Genomic DNA, 20,888 nt, shown 5'->3' with positions numbered 1-20,888 from the left:
TGATGCTACAGAACAGGTTTGATGAAGATCCATTGAGTGGTTCATGAGAAGTATTCAGCAAAAGGTATTTTTACATTTAGCCCTAGCAGCCACTAAAAGGGGCCAACTGCCCCCATAATGAACAAATTTGAGAGAGGACCTTATAATACTACATACCAAGTCTGATGAAAATCCATCTATAGCCATTCATTCAAGGAAGTTGTTTAAAGATATTTCTAGTTTTAGCTCTAGCAGTCATTAAAAGGGGCCAACTGCCCCCAACTGAAAATGTTTGGTAAAGGGCCTTATAACAATGCTACAGATCAAGTTTGATGAAGATCTATCAAGCGGTTCATGAGTAGATGTCTTTTAAAGGCATTTCTATTTTTAGGTCTATTGCCCCAATTGGAACAAATTGGGAGAGGACCTTATAATGATCTTTGTTTGTTTTTTTTGTTTTGGGTTTAACGCTGTTTTCACAGTATTTCAGTCATGTAATGGTGGGCAGTTAACCTAACCAGTGTTCCTGGATTCTGTACCAGTACTAACATGTTCTCCACAAGTAACTGCTAACTTCCCCACATGAATTATCAGAGGTGGAGGACGAATGATTTCAGACACAATGTCTTTTATCAAATCATCATGGAAAACATACGCCCCGCCCGGGGATCGAACTCGCAACCCCACGATCTGTAGACCAACGCTCTCCCTATTGAGCTAAGCAGCCCGGCTATGATGCTTAGTAAAAGACCAAGAAGATCATTCCAGCGGTTCATGAGAATAAGTCTTCTAAATGTTTTTCTAATTTTGGCTCTAACGGCCCCTAAAAGGGGCAAAGTGCCCAACCCCTACCCCCCACCATTTGAACAAAATTGGGAGGGGACCTTATAATGATGCTACAGACTTACTTTGAGAAGATCCTTTTAGGAGTTCATCAGAGAAGAATTCTTTAAGGATTTTTCTATTTTTAGCTCCAGCGGCCCCTAAAAGACGTCCATGCCAGGATGCTACTGACCAAGCTTGAAGTAATTCTGTCCAGTAGTTTCAGAGGAGAAGTTAAGTAAAAAATGTTGACGCAGGATGCCGGTTGATGGATGATGGACGATTGAATGCCGGAGTTATCCACCTATACTAATATCTCACCCTGAACAAAGTTCAGGTTAGCTAAAAAGGAAACAGTTATGGTGTATGTGCTTCAATACAAATGCCTTTTTCCGACTTTCATCATCTGAAGAGCCAACACAATATAAAACTGAATGTTCTTCCTCACAGTGCCAAACAAAATTAAGTCATTTTTTTTACAATAAAAAAATTCTCACACATAAATATACATTTATTCTGTAATAGATTCAAATATAATAATCTTGACAAAGTAAACATTTAAATAATAGGAAACGATCCTACTGATTTTCGTCGCAATGCGACGAAATACAGGATCAATCCCTCTACGATAACATGCGATATACCGAATGAGATATGTATACTATCAAATTAAAGAATGTGTACTTCTGGCACGTGCACAGAGCGTCTGACTTTGGATTTTCTAGAAGAATACACTTTTCCTTGTGCCTAATAAGTGTTCATGTAACTTGTCCGAACCACAACGTCTTGCATATCGGAACAAATTATAGACACGACACGTAGTGTTCACTTGTAACTAAAAGCACACAGTGAGCACAGTTCATATAAATAAATATACCTTTCTGGAGGGTGCCCTATCCAAGAGGGACGAAAATCGGGATCGATCCCTCTATGGTAACATGTGATATACCGAATGAGATATTTAATATTGAATTTAAAAAATGTGTTCTTCCGTGCTGTCATTAGACAGTTCTTTTAAAATGTTATATAGGATGAGTTAAAGTCGGATCTATTCCCGATTGTGGCAGTGCCTTATTTCATATTATTCTGGAGTTATTCAATTATAACAAACAGAAAAAGAATAAATGTCAAAAGTTACCTTATGTAATTGTCTTCAATAGATGTAATCAGCAAACTTGGAAACAGTATTTCCCTAACGTGAAAAGATCTTGTTTGTTCCTTTCTGTTACAGACAAGTCTATTTCAGTTAAACAATTATTACTCAAAATATAATCTCATGAGAGTTGTATTATAGATTATCTCCATTGTTTTCACACCCTACAGCTTGTTCGTCGCTAGCGTAACTAAGTTTCCAAAATGCAACAAACTGAATTTCTATCATCGTTTATTGGAAATTATTGAGAAAACACCGCTCGGGACAGTGTCAAACAATTACCCAGAATCATGTCAATTTTCTTTGAATGTTTCTTAACAAATCCCAAATGAAGCTAAAATACGCAGAGTATTTACTACCATCTCCGTTTATGGTAAATTGGCCGACATTGGCATCCATAATTGACAGGGATTACGTTCATAAAAGATAAACGTGGAGTAAATTCATTTATCTTTGTAAACTCCTACACGCTTCGCTGATAAATCAGTTTGCAAGAACAGAGAAATATTGATTCCAAGAAAAGGAGAGCATATGCAAAACAAAAGAACTCCAATTGTATATGGTAATTACAGATATATATCAGACATCCATGTCAAAATATTCCAATATCAAGATATTTGAGCCGTGCCATGAGAAAACCAACATAGTGGGTTTGCGACCAGCATGGATCTAGACCAGCCTGCGCATCCGCGCAGTCTGGTCAGGATCCATGCTGTTCGCTATTAGTTTCTCTAATTCCATTAGGCTTTGAAAGCAAACAGCACGGATCCTGACCAGACTGCGCGGATGCTTAAGTCAAAGAAATGTCCAAGTCCCGTCAATTTCCTTCTTTATATATGTAATTCAACTTCGGTTACGTCAAAATTTGACTTACCGAGACTCCGGATGTGTCAAAAGAGATTTTCAGACCCATCAGTAAAATTCAAGTGCATTGTGAACTAGGTAAGTCGAAGTGAGAAAAATATGCCATAGAATTTCACACATTTCATTGTAAATGTGGTTGGTTTTTAACAAATGTCCATGTTTATTGCCTAACAAGAAAGCCGCGATGCCGACATATCAAAGGTGCGGCGATTATCAAAGTGAGATGATGTCATACCTGTATGCACGTGCCATAATGATAATTATTTGATGTAAACCTTAGATATCTTTAATCGGCAATCATTTGTTTTTGAGACGTTATAAAAATTGCTTTTAATTTGACTAAAGAATTAATTAGTTTGAACAGTTAGGATATTTGATAAGGATTAATTAGAGGTTGTTGTTGGTGTTGTTGTTGTATACAAATTAACTTCTTAGGGGAAAGCATCATTCGTTCAAAATGTCAGATCAAATGTCAAATCGGAATCGTTTATGCGTAAAGTACCGAGAGCGTATACAAGGCATCAAGGAAACAGTTTTTTATTAAATCTTTTCGTAATGTGTACTTATTTCGTCCATATACGTCCCTCTTCATATCTCGAATTTCGGTTATCTCGAAATAAAAAGCACGGTCCCTTGAAATTCGAGATACCGAGTTTCGACTGTATGAGTTAATTGGCAAACAAAAATGGATCTACTTTTTTCTTTGCATAATTTCTTAAAAGATCAATTAGCCATCTAAAGGCCATGACAATGTCAAACTTGTAGCTTGGTGGCAATATGTTTCCAGGGATCATCCTAGGTCAAAATTTTAGGGAGAAGTGACTACTCCCTCCACAGAATTTAGGGAGAAGTTGAGGAATTTAAGAAGAATCGGCATAGCATTCAGTTTCCTGCCTATATATATCCACTTTCTATGGGTCTAGCTGTAACTTATAAACAGTAATTATTTAAGGAAATTGATTTTTGCATTATCATTTTCATGAATTTCTAAATAAAGTATACACTTAGCTATGAAAAAGTCGCCTTTAAATTTTTATCCTAAATTTACATGTCCGAAACTCGTAAATTTAACAGGTGTAGGATCAAAACGCCATGAAAATTTTCATTCATGTATCGATTCTCGTGCTTTTATAATGCCTGATTTTTGCATCAACTTGTTCAGATTTATACATTTAATTAATTTTATTTATTGATTTTTTCGAAAATAATACCAAACTCTTAGATAATGGCAATCTTTTTACAATATTTTGTACGGCAGTTCTGACGTCGGCGAAATCATTTTTTATCCACAGTACCCAGGCAATTCATTTACAGAAATTGACCGTATTATTAAATCATGGTAATTGAAATAATTTTTTAAGTAATCTTTAATAAAATGAAAGAATAATATACAATTGTTGCATATGATCATGCTCTCGTTAAGTTTATCGGATTTTTACACGCCGATTGAAAAGTTTCAAAATGGCGGCGGCTTACAATATTATTGATTGACACTGTGGGATATTAACCAATCTGACTGAAGTACATCTCCTATTACGCTACGCATAGGATCTGAGAACGACCTATTCATAGCCTCGTTCTGACGACCCTTTCGCTAGCCAATCAGAGCCTAACTTACAACATCTTGCAAATCTACCTGTAGCCTTGACTTTTGATATTTACAATTCTGATGCCGTAATGTATCAGATAGCCGGCTAGCTCAGTTGGTAGGCCACTTGCTTTGTAAGCGAGGGGTCCCGGGTTCGAGCCCTAGAATGACTGCACATTTTTCTTACTCTTTGACATTCGAACAAGTCGCCTGATTGGATAAAATAAAAATAGCAATACTGGAAATCCAAAATATTCAGAAGACGAATGTGAATGGGTCGTTCTCAGATCTTCGTTTAGAAGATCAAGTACTTTAGTCAGATTGGGATATTAACACTACGACTGGCTAAGGTTTGACAGGCGAGTAGGCGGGGTTGACTGGATTTATCCATAATTTAATCTAGAATATGCATCAAGTTTTACAACTTTAAGTAAACAGATATTAACTCGCTGAAAAACTCAGCGATTCAGATATCGCCCAGAGGCGATAATTAGGCGAAGTGGCCGACTTTAAAGCGCTGATATCGCTCAAATCGCCTTGTAGGATGATCCCTGGTTTCATTCTTATTACGAACATATATTCATTATTTCTTAATAAATGAATAATCATATTAATACTTGATATAGTTTGATTTTGACATTTGAGAGTTCAATTCACAGACAGTCTGCCAATTAGGGAAATCAGCATGATTTACCTTGCCTTCGTTTAGGTAAGAACCAATATCATACTGAATAACATTACCTAGGTAACGGACCATTCCATTATTAAAAGTACAAAAACACCGCTGACCTTGAAATTGAACTTATACAACCTTGTATACATAAAAAAAACATATATTAGCCACAAAGAAAAACATCTTAATGTCTCCACAAAAGGATTTAATGAAACAAAACAACTTATCGAAAGGTCATAAATCTGTCTCCAATAAATGTTGACAAAATGCATACATCTATCTATCATTAGAGAAAACCCTAATTAATACTGAAATCACATCTGATTATGGATAATTTGTAACCAGTCATGCATGCATCATTTAAGTACGAAAACATCTTTGTTTTGTTTTGTTGTTTTATGTAAACGAAGTATTTTAAAAATACAATGTCTGAATTTTTAAACAGCCCAATAGCAAAATAAATAATGACTTTCACATATCTAATAACTGGTGCTTAAATATATTTGTTGGAAACTTCTTCAAATGATCATTTACATGGATGATGTTTCTAAAATTTGATTTTTTTCTAGCCTGTTTGCACCACATACATTTAAATTACAACTTTCTTGTTCTGTCTGCAATATTCCAAGAGCCAGTTTTAACATATTTGCTCATATTTATCATCCGTTAGCATTTTGCGCAAAAGAAATCCCCAGAATTGAAAATTAGTGGCCAGCACAAATCACACTTCATCTTCTACTTACAAGTTTGGCAGCATACAACAGCTTACTGTTAAATAGCCAAAAGCGTTAAAAAAACAAGGAGCTGCGTTCAATAAATGCTTGATGCCCCCAGTGGCATCCTTGTCAATACAAAGCAACCTAAGTCAAAAACGATGTCACGTTCAAGGTCAAGGTCAAACTGAGGTCAGGTGATGTCTGAAGATGAGGAATGGTCACAGGTTACATCTGCATTAGTATCATTCTAGTTAGAGGTATTGATGCTAGACGAAATGGTCCCATTTGGTTAACCTCGTCAGGACAATCACTATATGCCTCCCACATCAGTAGATGCTGGGGGGGGGGGGGGCATAAAAAGAATCCTACTTATAGGTAAAGCTTGATGTCTGTTTTATACTGATTAATATGTCTGTATGGAATAGTCATTTTAGGGTTTTCAATGACCTAAACATGTAGAAATCATGTAAGTAAAATAGCCTAAAAGCTCTAGTGAGACCTAGGTGCTCCGAGGCCATCAATGCTCCAGCAGTGGTTCACTGTATTTGCTTTGAAAACTTTGTGCACTCGATCTGCGTGCATTATGTCACCTATAAATGTTAAATTTTAAAGAGCAGAAAATGCAAAAAAAGAAATCTGCAGCTGTTTTATTTTAATATTTTGTTTTGCATCAAAATCTAATTTGTTCAATTAATATTCTGATGACAATCTTTAAAGTCACATAAATAACAAAAAATAGGAATGTAACCGATTATTACAGAAATGTTATCTTTTACTTGTTTATGATAAGATCTTAGCCATAATAAATTTATTGTTTCTTATACTCAGTTGACATGCAAACAAATTCTGTCTAAAAATTTACATCCTGTTGACATGCATAGAAAACAGATTATTTCATAATGGGACATACTGATGTATAAAAGCTTTAAGAAAGCCTTGAAAATGTACATGACAATGTTACTTCTCAAATATAAATATATACATTTATAATATTAAATCAAACAAGGAGCTGCGTTCAATAAATGCTTGATGCCCCCAGTGGCATCCTTGTCGATAGATTTTGCACCTAAGTCCAAAACGAGGTCAAGGTCAAACTGAGGTCACATGATGTCTGAAGATGAGGAATGGTGACAGGTTACATCTGCATTAGTATCAAGTCATTCTAGTAAGGGATATTGATGCTAGACTAAACGGTCCCATTTGGTTAACCAAGAGATGGCCCATATAAAGCAACCTAAGTCCAAAATGAGGTCAAGATCAAACTGAGGTCAGGCGATGTCTGAAGATGAGGAATGGTCACAGGTTACATCTGCATTAGTATCAAGTCATTCTAGTAAGGGGTATTGAAGCTAGACGAAACAGTCCCATTTGGTTAACCTCGTACGGACCGACGGACAAACGGATGAACAGACGGACAGGAAAATCACTATATACCTCCTGCATCAGCAGATGCTGGGGGCATAACAAAATACATAGTTATGAGCATTTGAAATAGAGAATAATAGGTTAGTGCTGTAGATGAGAAAGTTTATCTGGCGAGGTGGAGGAGGTTATCGGGTGAGCCGAAGGCGAACCTGATAACGTCCGGAGCCGAGCCAGATAAACTTTCTCTCTCTTAGGCACTAACCTATTATTCTATTTATCTTGTCATTACTTCATTTTCCGATATTAAGCAATTTATTTTTAAAAAATAAGTGTGCGACAACCGTTTTAATGACGTCATATTCGTAATGACGTCACTTATATAATAACGTAATCACCGACAAAATCGCAATAACTTCTTTGTTTTTGAATAAAAACTCATTATTTGACCACTCATTTTCTTAGTTCTGACATTTCCAACACAATGGTGATGGTTTCAATGCAAAATTTCTTATGACAACAATATTGATCATAAGGTCACATGATTAACCGTATATCACTGGTCACGTGTCAACTGACGGTATATCAAGAAAGATATACGGCACCCTGATATCGGGTTGAAAATACTGCAAGTGACAGGATAAATATTTATAATTTTCATATATATTGCCAAAAAATACCTGTCTTTTCAGTCGCAAAGAAAATATATTTATATTACTGTAAAAGCAGCAATTTTTGCGAGGGTTTAATTTTCAATATATTCACGAGGTCCTGCATCTCGCAAAAATTAATCCTCATGTAAATATTAATGACCATAAGTATTAATTCAAGTTAAAGTATGATACCATTTTTACAATTTCGTGAATATTAAACCTTGCGAACATACTCAAAGTTTCAAATTCGCAAAATTTTTACCCAGCGAAAATATGTGCTTTTACAGTATTTTGATAGATTAATAAGAAAATTGAGAGGAACCCATATAACTGATTGTCCTTAGTTAATAACTTTTCCTGCCTGTACAACGAAGTCTCATGAAATACAGAATATTAAATATGTAACTTTGTTGCTCCTGGGTCATTCTGTTCCTGGTATCTTATTGTGGGTTTTATTCTTAAAAAAACTTAAAATTAACAGGAAATTAATCTAACTAAAAATTTATGAAATGTAGAGAGGCAATGAACTGATCTATTCAGTATTTCACAAAGGATATACAAAATAAACTATACCTTTTGTTTTGAGCAAATATATGATATGGTGTATAGAAAGTAGAGCATATTTAGGCTTAAAAGAAAAACTATTCTATGACAGATATCTTATTATACAAGATCACTATTTTGAGTATCTGAATGTTTTAAAGAGAAAAGTGCTCACATTTTTTAGTGTCAGTAGCAAAATAAGCAGATATTTGAAAACTGTATTTCAATTAAAAAAAATCATTAAATTTAGAACTTCAATTTACACAATTAAGCATCAATATTCATGGGGACCTACTTTTCTTGGATTTTGCAGCTGAATTAACCCTTATCCTACTAAATTTCTATAATGAACTTGAAGGTCCATCTTTCAATTTGGACAGTACCATTAACTGTTAAAAGGGGTGCTTACTAAAATTTTAAAAGATACTGACTGAATGGTGAACAGTGCAGGTCATGATCAGACTGCAAATATGTGCAGGCTGATCATGATCTACACTGGTTGCAAAGTAGAATAAGTCGTGACCAGCATGGTAAGGGTTAATTAACAAAATAAAATGAACAATAAATCCACAAAATTAACATCTCTGTGAAATTCCCTTCATTTTATTTTGCCTCTAAAATTGCCATTTCAGCCCAAACCACAAACTTTTGTACTAATGAATATTAAATGATTTCACAGAAATTAAAAAAGAACATAAAATTACAATTCATCTGTTCGAGTTAAATCAAACAGGTTCCAGTTTATTATTGCTATTAATTTTATTATGTTTTTCAGTGAATTATCAAAATATTAGAGTGAAATATATCTAGTATTTTCACAGTTAAAATATCTATAAATTTTTCACTGGTAGGAAACTATAAAATGCTTAAATTTAGTCAAAACATGAAATAAGAAAATTTGTAAATGTTACATGTAAGATCAAAATATCTTTTTGACAATATCGGATGATAGCTATCGTGATTTAAAGATATTTCAATCTTGCACTGAAACAAACATATATCCTCTATATGTGTTTTTCAACTTTAAAACTATTTACTTACCTTTGCCAATCTCCTAATCTAACACAAACAATGGTTTATTATATTAAGACCAAACTCTATTGCTTTAAATACTGTAGCGACAGTAGTGATTTTACAACTATTATATAGAAAAATCCCCTGAAGCAAACATTTATAAAGCGTGTTCAATGTTCATCTATGGTAGTTTCTATCTGATTGGACAATAGTCACGTTCTGGTGAAACTATTTCCAAGTTGAATGTTAAAAGGACAAACACGATTCCCAATAGCCAATAGCTGACAACCAATGACTTGAATTGGCAGTTGTACAGTAAACAGTGGATGTCTTGTGGAGAAATGGTACCATTTACGTAATATGTGGGTAGTAAAGTAATACAAAACTGATACTGTAGATATATACTGTACCGTAAGTCTTTAACTGTCTTGGGCAAAGAAATATCACCATTTATGTAAGGCCCAGAAATGGATATTTCTACAATGCAGACACAACTGTTAGTCTTGGTTGGTGAACTTTACCATTTATTAAGCTGGTTTAAAATGCAATCAAACGTCCTCTGACTGAGGCTCTGTAACCATTCGTGATGCTAAAAGAATTTTTTAGAATCTGTCCACTATTGCAAGTGATATATGGAAGTTTAAAAATTAAGAAAATGGTTTAAACAATGGAGTCATCTATTTTAACATTTATAAAATCATTAAATTTTATTGATTTACAGGTATTGCTGAATTAATTTTTTGCAAATACTTTTAAACAGATTAAATTCTAAAATAGTTTCTAGAGTTAAAGATGTAGAGCATGATAATTCTTTAGCTTCTATTTATATTAAAGAAAGACGGTTCAATAAAAAGCTAAAAATAAATTAAATAAACCATTTTTTAACTTAGCTATGGAAACAAAATAGCTGCCATTTCAATCAAATACTGAAAAATTCAGTACCTAACAGACTGAGTTGAGATCCCATACTGTCAAAGAATGTCATCCACATCCTACCATATATGAAGTACTTAAAGCCTTTAAATACACTAACATCTGCAAGAATAATCTTTTGAAAACTGTATCAAATTATACCAGAATACGTCAGCAAGAAATATACAGAATCTGCTCTCAATCAATTAAATAAAAAGTTTCTGAAAGCTTATTAACTCCCTTTAATACATTGTAGTTTTCCATTAAATTATTGCAAAATTGTTAAAGAAGAGTGTGCTATAAGATGAGCTTATTTAGCCTTACTCATTAAGCTTATCAGGATGGATTTATGATTCCAATATTTCTTAAAAGGAGAGCCACCATCCAAAATATATAACACTGTCCTAAATATCCTATTTGTTGGGCTTGACTCTGTCTATCTATGTATTAAACAAACTTATTCTATTTACATTCATTGACATGCTTAAAATGTGTTACAAAAGATTTATTGGACTATCAAAATACATACTTTCTTTTATAACTTACGAGGAATAGAATTTCTTTATTTCAAATGGCTATCTGACAATTTATGTATGAATTTTAAACTGCCTTTTGGGTGTGGGGGATAGTATTTGCATACATTCATGTGCATTGGAAATAGGAATATTTCTAATCAATAAATTGTTCCCGAAATAATAATTCTGCATACATTTGTGTATGTATTATTCTACATCTATATATAGTACATAAATACAGTCAAACCTGTATTAAATTGCAAGCCAAGGGAGCAGCATAATCTGGCTGCTTAATCAAGGTGGCTGCTTCAGACAAGTTAAAATTAGAAAAAGTCAACTGGGAAGTAAGCTGACTGGCTGCTAAATAAGACAAGCGACTGCTTAAATACAGCTGGACGCCTAGGCAGGTTAACTGTATATAAAATAATAACTTGAGTTGTATTCCAAGAAACTCGTGACATGTATAGTAGTAACTATACTTGGAATTTGTCATTGTAGTGATAAAACTTGAGGAAACATGTATAGTAGTAACTATACTTGGAATTTGTCATTGTAGTGATAACACTTGAGGTTATAGTTAATTAGGACTTGACGTTTCTGTTCCAAAAGTAATGTTTCTTGAGGTTCCTTATTATCTTTTTATGTACTTGAAGGTGTTGAACTTCAACCTCTGGGTTTCCATTTATCTGAGACATGATTATCATTTTGTATAGGTCAGATTCAGAATTTATTTTGTGTTTTCCGGATACTGTGAAATCATTAACATTCATTTTCATGGACCAGGTTTAAACCAAAACTATTTTCCATCTATGGGAAGTAACTCAAAAATAAGTTTATATCAAACTCCTACACAGTTAACCTCCTTGTTTACAGGTTTACTAAAATGTGCCAAATTTTAGTTTTGGTTAAGTTCTTGTCATACAACTGTTTAAATTCAATACTTTATGTTTGATCCCCCAGTGTCTAAGCATTTTTTTAAATTTACTCATTGTTCAAGCATTCTTTTGAGCTTGAAGGCCGAATATTTATGAAATATCTTGTCTGAGAGCCCTTTGTCCATGCGTTCTTTTAAGTTTGAAGACTTAACATCTAAACAATATCTCTTTGAAGTTTAATGGCCAAACGTCTTAGCTCTATTTTAAGTCTGAAGGCTTTATATCTAAGCAATACCTTTTAAGTCTGAGGGACTAATTTCTCTCAGCATTCATGTAAGTTTGATGGCAATGCATAAGCACTATCTTGCATGCCATTAGCGTTCTCTAGCTTTTATCATATATCATTCTCAAAAATTCAGTGGCTATCCTGTTTGGCATAATGACACTACTTTCTAGTGACATCATCTAGTGCTTACAAAAATGTTTACCTAAGCATCTGTTCATGTGTAATTAGTTCCACACCACATGGCACTCTAGGATTTCTAACCAAGATTTCAAATAGAAACCATTGAAAACTGAGTATATTTCATCTTCATGTCCATCAGAGTTGTCTAAAATGATGACCCTGCCATTTGATGTTGGGATTAAAGTGAATGAAATAGTATATAAGAAACAAAAATCATAATGTATAAAATCATTGTACATCTTGAAAGATACATACTTACACACAACTACAGAACTGCTGAAGTTCTAATAATAGGATTTTAAGTTTGCGTAATGAAAGAATTTTGAACACATTGCTCAAAGAATGGTCTATACAACATTCTTGAGAATCAATCCATAGTGAACACAAGTTCCTCCTCGCTATTTCATAACAGTATTCTTTTCGTAAACTGTCCTTACCTTTGGACAACTAATTTATTTCATATATGTTCAAGTGTACAATTCTTAGACGTATCTGGTAAGCTATTTCATTAAAAATTCTTCATTTAAATATAACCATGAAAGATGTATTGGTTTGTGTAATCTGATTATCTATGGACTGAACTGATTCAGGTGAATTCCATGTTAAAATGTTATCATAGTAGTAAAAAGTTGTGACTGCTACAGATTCAACTGAAGGAAAAGAACTGAAATTGTTTTTGACTCCATTATTCCCTAGGCTACTACATTAAAATAAAATTTATATATAATGAGAAAATAATTCATGAAAATTGGATATAAGAATAAACAGTAAAATCAGTTAATAGATCTAATCATAGCAAAACACGTGGCAGCCACAACACATTTAGTCATTATGACACTTTAAGACTCCCTGTATCCTTGTACATGTAGGAGCCAGACAAAACTCCTTCTGCTTATATCTTGTAAAGTGGACAAAACCCATCCTATACATTTAACAGAATTATTGTTATTTAGTAAATGAAACTATTTTAATTTTTCCGTGTCAACAACTGTTTTTAAACTTCACTGTGCAGTTAATGTCACTATTAAAGCAGTGACTGTGTGTGGGCAAACAGTCGGACACATTGGTGGGTTGTGTTTAAATATTGGCAAGTTAAGTTTAATGACTTATTTTGTCTCCTAAATCTTCTTAACTTGCATCTTAAACACATTTTCATATATTTATCTGATATTTGACAACCTTACATCATATCGAACAGTACATTGTACGAAGCCTTACTCTGACAACATTGCGTAAAAACAAATTGTCAGCTATAAGCAGTCCTTAAAAGAACATTCTGCAACTTGTGCTAGCTACCCCTTTGTGTGTTCAGGGAGTGTGTCCATATTGTTGTTGAAGTGACTGAAGTAACCGTTGAAGGTGATGTATGTGTTTGCTGAACACTGTATGTGCTGGTTACAGATTTTGAACCCAAAAACATCTTAACACTAGGTTGACACACTTAGCAACTACCAAAATCTGGCGCCTGAAATACTGAACACTGAAGTGTTGGAAGGCCAAGGTTATACATATATGACAGCCCTGTGAATAATATATTACGAACACGGGTATGACAAACGTCAGCCATGTCCCTACTTCATTATTCATATGGCAGTCATGACCCTTAGAAAATATTCGCACGACAGCTGAATAGTAAGAGACCAGTGGAAAGACTAGTCACCCATGGAAAGTATTTTTCTGCTGAAAGTACGGATTTCGCAATCTATTTTTAAACTCTTTTACCCATCATCTAATATTCACTTATTAATAAATTGATGCCAACTATCTTTTGAAGATGAAAAAGAAAAACTTCATATTACTCGAAGATTCTTGACAGCCAAATGAATATTATCTAAAAATAGTCTGAGAAATCCATACTTTTTCACATACAAGCAATTTGGAACAAAACAACAATGACTGCCATGTTCCTTCAATTTTACTGACATGGCTGCCATGTTCTTAAAAAACTACAAAAATGCAGTCACACGGTTGCATAATATTAACATGTTCGAAACATTGCAGAATGATACTAATTTCACTTGGGTAATGATTACTTTTTATGCAGACTTTATCAATATTAGACTCCTTGTGTAAAATCTCAAAATTTAAACTATAATCAAACCATTAAATTCACACAATATTTCAATGTAACTTCAAATTTTGTAGTTTAATAATACTAATATAATATTTTCGAAGATTTAATCTCTTTTTTTAAAATTATGAATTAAATTCAACTCATTTGAAGTTTCAACATGAATATTAATGTTTAATTTATTAAAGCAAGTAAGTTACTAAGTATGACCAGTATACTATGGCTTTTTTAGATTTAATTTTATTTATCAGATTTAATAGACCATATGTATGGCTTTAGTTAAATATTTAATTTCATCATAGTTCCTAGCATAAAGTGCAGATATGGAACTTGTAATCAAACATAAATACGTATCATTTAAGTTTCGAATGTTAAAATAGATCTGAAATAGTGCGATACTGCTTCTAAAATCACTATATGTTCATTGTAAAAATACTTTGTTTTACCCAAGTGGAAACTGGCAGGTACTTGAAAATGTAGCTTTCTGATTGGTCAGTTAAAACTCCTGATGTCATGATAAAGTTATGAATAGGAGAGATCGTGTTTGTATACGAATCCGTTGTATTTTCTATTTTTATAACTGATGAGACAAAGGTCGGGTGGGCAGACGCCAAGCGTCCATGTTTTTTTGTAAACAGTGATGTTTTTCTAATGGCTTAAACTTTTTTAAAACATAACTGATATCAATAATTTTTTGACCAATGGAAAGGATATAAAACAAGCAATTTATTGATTACTTTTAATTATTATTTCGAAATAAAATGGATTAATTATGAATGCTTAACTTACAGTGTTTTTTTCTAAAAGTTTGGAGCATCGTTACACCACTATTGAAATATCATTTGTCATTTAAAATGGTTATTCATTTTTAAAAGATATTTGAATACGAAAATATGAAAATCGTAAGCATTTCAAAACTTTTTGAATTTTTAAAATCCATAAATTAGCGGAAAAGTTATTAAAAATTCTGATCCCATACACAAACGATGTAAAAACATTTATTTTACCCACCACCAGATAAACAGGTGTTAATGCCTGACGTCATAGCGATCTCTCCTATAGTCATTTCGGAGTTGGAAAAGTTCTCAAAAATAAAATGCTCTCATACCATGTCAACAACCAAAACAACCAGAATTCAGTTATGGGAAAACATGGAGAAATAAATTTAACATATTTCTGTGGTAGAACTGTATCACTAAACACCAGTTGCTGAACATAACATATCCATATTTGCACATATCCCAAATTATCGTATCCGAATATTAACCCATTTCAAAACTTGAACATTCGATGATTGAATCTTCTGAGATAAAAAATTTACTCTGTAAATAAACTAACACATCCAGCTTACCATTTCCGACTGTCTTTTAAATAATTCAACACTTTAATCCCTTGAAATTTTCATTTTCTCTCTTCCTCTTTGAAACCCGGAAGTTTACATATTGCATAATTTACGGCGGATAACCAATATCCACAAGTTTGGCATACGTATGATGAGGTTACGAAAAGCAAGCATAGATATACATTTGTTTTGTTCTTTCAGAACCTTCTTCTATATAGTATTTATTGTAACCATGGGGGTAATATAGTATCTACATAACCCGTATCTGCTAGAAAGATGTTATAGTTCTTTTTGTTGATTTACTATGTTTATATATGCTTGCATCAGAATAGCTGCTGCTGATGCAGACATATATACCTTACATTTAGACATATACCTTACTTTTAGTCACTTAGATAAAATAGGGTGTCACAACTATATCTCGAGATCTATATGAAAGCTTTAATTTTGTGTTTATGTTTAGCCTAACAATTATTTTATTTTGTCTTAACCATTGATTATGAATAATAATATAATATGTTTTTATCCCACTTTATTAACTTGTATATAAATTTAGCATTAACTTTATCTTAAATCTGCTTATAGTATACAGTAGTTTTAATTTTTAGAAGTTTTTGCAATTTGCTTTTTTCCAGCTTTTTTTCCAGCTTGTATGTGCTTTAAATGCTTCCTGTTTACCATTACTTTTATTTTGTATCTTTGTCTTCCCATGTACTTTTCTTATCCTTTTAGACTGTTCAACTTCAACTTCACTTCAACTTTGTACTGCCATAAAATCAATACTGATTACGCTTGGCAGGCGCTTGTCAGGAGCAGTTATTAGTTTAAAGATATATTATGTGCATGGGGGTTAAAAGTATATATAGCATATACATATATTGCAAACTGTTTGTTTGTATTGTTATAGGATAATCATGTTATGTCGGAAACTTGTATTATAGGGCGTAGGAGCTGGGGCGGCAGGGGCGGCACCCGCCGCCCCAATATTTCGAGGAACGGCGAAATGCCGAACTCGTAAATTTCTGTAAAGGCTAGAAAATACTTTGGTATTCCATTTATCATGAAGTGCATCGGCGACTGATATGTACACAGAATTTTGTCATATCGCTGACACCTTTCTAGATCACCTTGGTGACAGGGTATTGTGTAAAATCGATAATCCGCAACGACCAAGGCCGCGGTATTTTCACGCCCAGCAGACTCGGATTATAGCTAGGCGATGCATTAATTAATAAAAGTTAATCGTATTTAATTGCTTACTGCCGAACAGATTATAGACACTTGTAATTAATGTTGTGTCTCAAATTCTGCCGACAAAGTTAAGTATCTTGAGTAAATCACAAACGCAAATCGGGATCTTTAGATGACTTTTCATAAAATATATTAAATTAAATATTTTGTCACTTAAACATATTGTTCGAAATATCAACATATATAGTCGGTTCAAAAGCACCTAGAGTGCTTATGTTGTATTGTTACTTGTCTTGCCGACTCAAAATAAAATTTATCTTATCTTATCTTATCAAAGAAACCAATTTTAATGATTTAATTCAACGCATCAAATGTAGAGAAATCCTCATAGATTTTGCAGATCTAGTTAAATTAACAAGTATTACAGCTTCTACATAAAAATATAAAAGGCTAATTACCCTCGCAATTTTGCATTTCCAAATCGATCGTTTGGTAAAAATAACCCAGAAGTCCGTTTATTCAACCCTCAATGGTTCAAAGAAAGCAATGAATTGCGTTTTACCTTTATAATGCCATTTAATGACTAAAATGCTATAAGGATTAGATTACCCCTTTAATTCAGGGTCTTGTGCTCGATCCCCTACTTAGACATTACTGGTTTTACCCTGGCAAGACATTGTCCGTATCTAACATCGTACTTCCATTATGTACAGTGTTTAAACACAGTAAACTAATTAGGGGTGAAAACTCGAAAAAAAACGAGTATGTTCAACACCGATACTGAGCAGTCCAAGAAGTTGCCAGACTGCACCATTTACTCTAGCTATATGCAAAATTTCCCCGGGGCCACCCCGGACCCCGTTCATAGGAGGGGGACACCCCCTCCCAAACCCACCCCCTCTGCCGCCCCAATACTCAAATCGTCCCTACGCCCCTGCTCAGTGAGTCATTGTTTACATGTTTGTGAAAACCGACGTTAAATAAAGATTATCTTATCCTATCTTATCTTATTTGTTGGATTTAATAAAAGTTATAGTGGATATATTAGGTTAAAAGTTGATGAACATATTGGAAAAATGATTCCGGATGTGTATATATAAAGTCTATGAATCACATTTGTGTGAATATCTAGAAATACGTCATTTTTACTTATTTTCTACCTACCTACCTACCTACCTACCTACCTGTTTCATAAGCAAAGTTGACCGTAGTCATATCAAGTAGATAAACTGAATGCAGCGGACCTTCAAATGGTACCAGTGGCTCCCTTATTTGGCGCTCAGCATTAAAAGGGAAACTGGTCTCTTCTCTCATACCCTCGTGGCGATGGATTCCATCAGGAATGAGGTGTCGAGAGTGATTAATATAAGTTGTAGAACTTCCTTCACAATCGACCTAAAATAAATTATGTATAAACTATACCTACCTACCTACCTACCTACCTACCTACCTGTTTCATAACCAAAGTTGACCGTAGTCATATCACGTAGATAAACTGAATGCAGCGGACCATCAAATGATACCAGTGGCTCCCTTGCTTGGCGCTCAGCATTAAAAGTGAAACAGGCCTCTTCTTTCATACCCTCGTGGCGATGGATTCCATCAGGAATGAGGTGCCGAGAGTGATTAATATTATAAGTTGTAGAGCTTCCTTCACAATCGACCTAAAATAAATTATGTATAAACCACCTACCTACCTACCTACCTACCTACTTACCTACCTATCTATCTGTTCTGCATCACGCCTCTTTTCGAGTATTACGTGCATACAAGAAATTTAAAAGTAGACAGGAGAATAAAAGTAAAACACGACGTGTATTGCAAGCATGAAATACAGTTGATTGTGTTAAAAAACAAGAAGGATTTACAGATAAAAGCAGTTTAAAACAGGTCTATCATGTTAAGCATTGTGTGCAACTTTGTTCACACCCTGCTTAAACTGGTTCAGGGTGGGGGCTTGCACAAGTTGTGCTTGAAGGGAATTCCAAAGCACTATGGTGGCTGAAAGAAAAGAGAACTTAAAGTAATTACAGGGGGTGAGGATCTGGGTATAGGAGTGGGGATGCATATATGTTTTGTTAGACGGGATGGGGGTGGGGGCGTGGGCTGACATAAGGAGGAAGTGGTACAGCAACAAAACAATTCATTATTTTGTAGAACATAAGGAGGCGTGAATCAGATCTATTTTCAACGGTACGCCATCTCAGCTGATTTAGCATGTTTGTGACACTGCTGTAAGGGGAGTAGTCATGATGAACCCATCACGCTGCCCTCCGCTGAATCATTTCGATCTGGTGAATGTTATGTTGGGTATATGGGCTCCAGACGCAGCTAGCATATTCCAGCTGTGGCCTGACTAGAGTTTTATAAACTACTTCCCGAACTTTTGGGTTTTTGCATGGGATATTTCGCTTCATGAAGTTAAGTGTTCGGGTAGCTTTGGACGTGACTAAATTGATCTGTTTATTCCAGTTAAGATCTCAGGATATAGTGTCCCCAAGATACTTTGCACCAGGAACTGTTTCCAAGATTTGGCCATGGAGTATATACTTTGATCTGAAAGGGTTTTTCGACCTTGTTATGTTTATAACTGTGCATTTTGAGAGATTAAACTCAATGTCACACTTACTTTCCCATAACAGTAACCTATTCAAGTCTTGCTGGAGGATGTTTTCTTTGGCAGAACTATTTACAGTTAAATAAACAGCAGTGTCATCGGCGAATAAACGGACCTGTGAAATCAGATTTTCAGGCAGGCCATTTATGTAGAGTAAGAATAGAAGGGGGCATAGGACGGAGCCCTGTGGGACTCCGGACGTTACTGGAACTTCTTCTGTTGCTTCACCATTCACAAGGACGGATTGGCGCCAGCCAATCAAGAAAGACTTGACCCATAGCAACGTGGTGCCCTGAACACTTTGTTTATGAAATTTGTACAGAAGTTTCAGATAGTTTACTTTGTCAAATGCTTTAGGAAAGTCCAGACGGATTGGGTCCGTCTAGTGGCCTTGAATTAAGTTTCGAGATAGATCTTCTACAAGTTCGAGTAACTGAGTTTCGCTTGACCTTTTCTCTCTGAACCTATGCTGTAGGTCATAGGGGATTTTGTTAACCTGAAAATGCTTGGTAACTTACAAAGAATACAAGTCTCGATTATATACATGACAGTGTGATATATAGAACTATTTTGTAAACACTATTCAGAATGTGTTCACATTCACAAACGCTGGATATTTATCCTCTATAATTGGATTTATCGGCAAAGCGGTATTTTGCGTTTTCCGTAGGCGATGGCCGACAATGGGGATTATACTGAACCTGAATCCATTAGATTGTCGGATAATACACATGTTAAGGTACCAGTTACGGTATCAAGATCTGATCTATTGACCGGTAGTGATCAAACGATTATCTCCCCTATGTTTAACGGCAATAATTTGTTCACTCAAAACGAAAAGAGTATGGATACTGACTCAAAATGTATCATATCAAATATCGACGAATATAGTCGTCGCACCTCCCCCGTTGCTGCCATATCACGATCCCAAGATTACTGAAATTCTGACTCAGATGTGTCGGAGTACAAAAAACTAGCAGATAACTTTAATTCCTTTCCACAGAGGTTGTATACTAACCAAATTATTACTGACTACTCCAACAGTGAAACTGAATTGGATCGAGTACGGTGTTTCCTGTTTGAAATTGTTCGTTCTAATGCTGATTGTCCATTTGATGACAATTCTGAACTGAAATGCAGAGTCCATACAAGAAATGGTGATTCCGTTTCATTTAAACTCGCTTAAGATATATATGCGATTCTTTGTGTGTCACTGAAGACTCTGAAGAGTATTCTACAATCAAAGACATTGTAAATTCACGGAAACAACGTCCACGATCGAAATCGATGTCAAGTCACGCGAGGACTGCGAAAACCGGATGCAACAACTCTACATGTGCTTGTAAACAAGAACTAGATGTTCTAGTAGGTAAAATTGGAACGTTAGAATCTAATGTTTTTTCAATTAAACAAAGACAGATTGCCGTCGAAAACATACGATCATCATGCAGTAATCCGAAGTCTGCGTTTACAATTCAGACAATAGGTCAAAATATTGAAACTGTTTCCAGTGAGCTATCTAAATGGTGTAG

At 34.5% G+C, this 20,888-nt stretch overlaps 1 protein-coding gene across 2 annotated transcripts in view; it reads right to left on the bottom strand.

Annotated features, from left to right (window-relative positions):
* The window catches only part of LOC123563414 (FAD-dependent oxidoreductase domain-containing protein 2-like), a 79,063-nt gene extending 63,355 nt beyond the window's left edge, over positions 1-15,708 (bottom strand). Inside the window, exon 1 of one of the 2 annotated variants that reach the window (XM_045356201.2) lies at positions 15,558-15,708. In XM_045356201.2, the coding sequence (XP_045212136.1) occupies positions 15,558-15,560 (3 nt within the window). In that variant the 5' untranslated portion in view covers positions 15,561-15,708. Of the gene's footprint in view, positions 1-9,394; positions 9,550-15,557 lie in introns of those variants that run through there. The other variant, XM_045356203.2, reaches the window with a different exon arrangement.
* Between the last annotated feature and the right edge of the window lie 5,180 nt (positions 15,709-20,888).

Source organism: Mercenaria mercenaria, chromosome 2 (assembly GCF_021730395.1).
Source record: "Mercenaria mercenaria strain notata chromosome 2, MADL_Memer_1, whole genome shotgun sequence".
Taxonomy (NCBI): Eukaryota; Metazoa; Mollusca; class Bivalvia; order Venerida; family Veneridae; genus Mercenaria; species Mercenaria mercenaria.
This window is presented reverse-complemented; position numbering and strand designations above follow the sequence as displayed.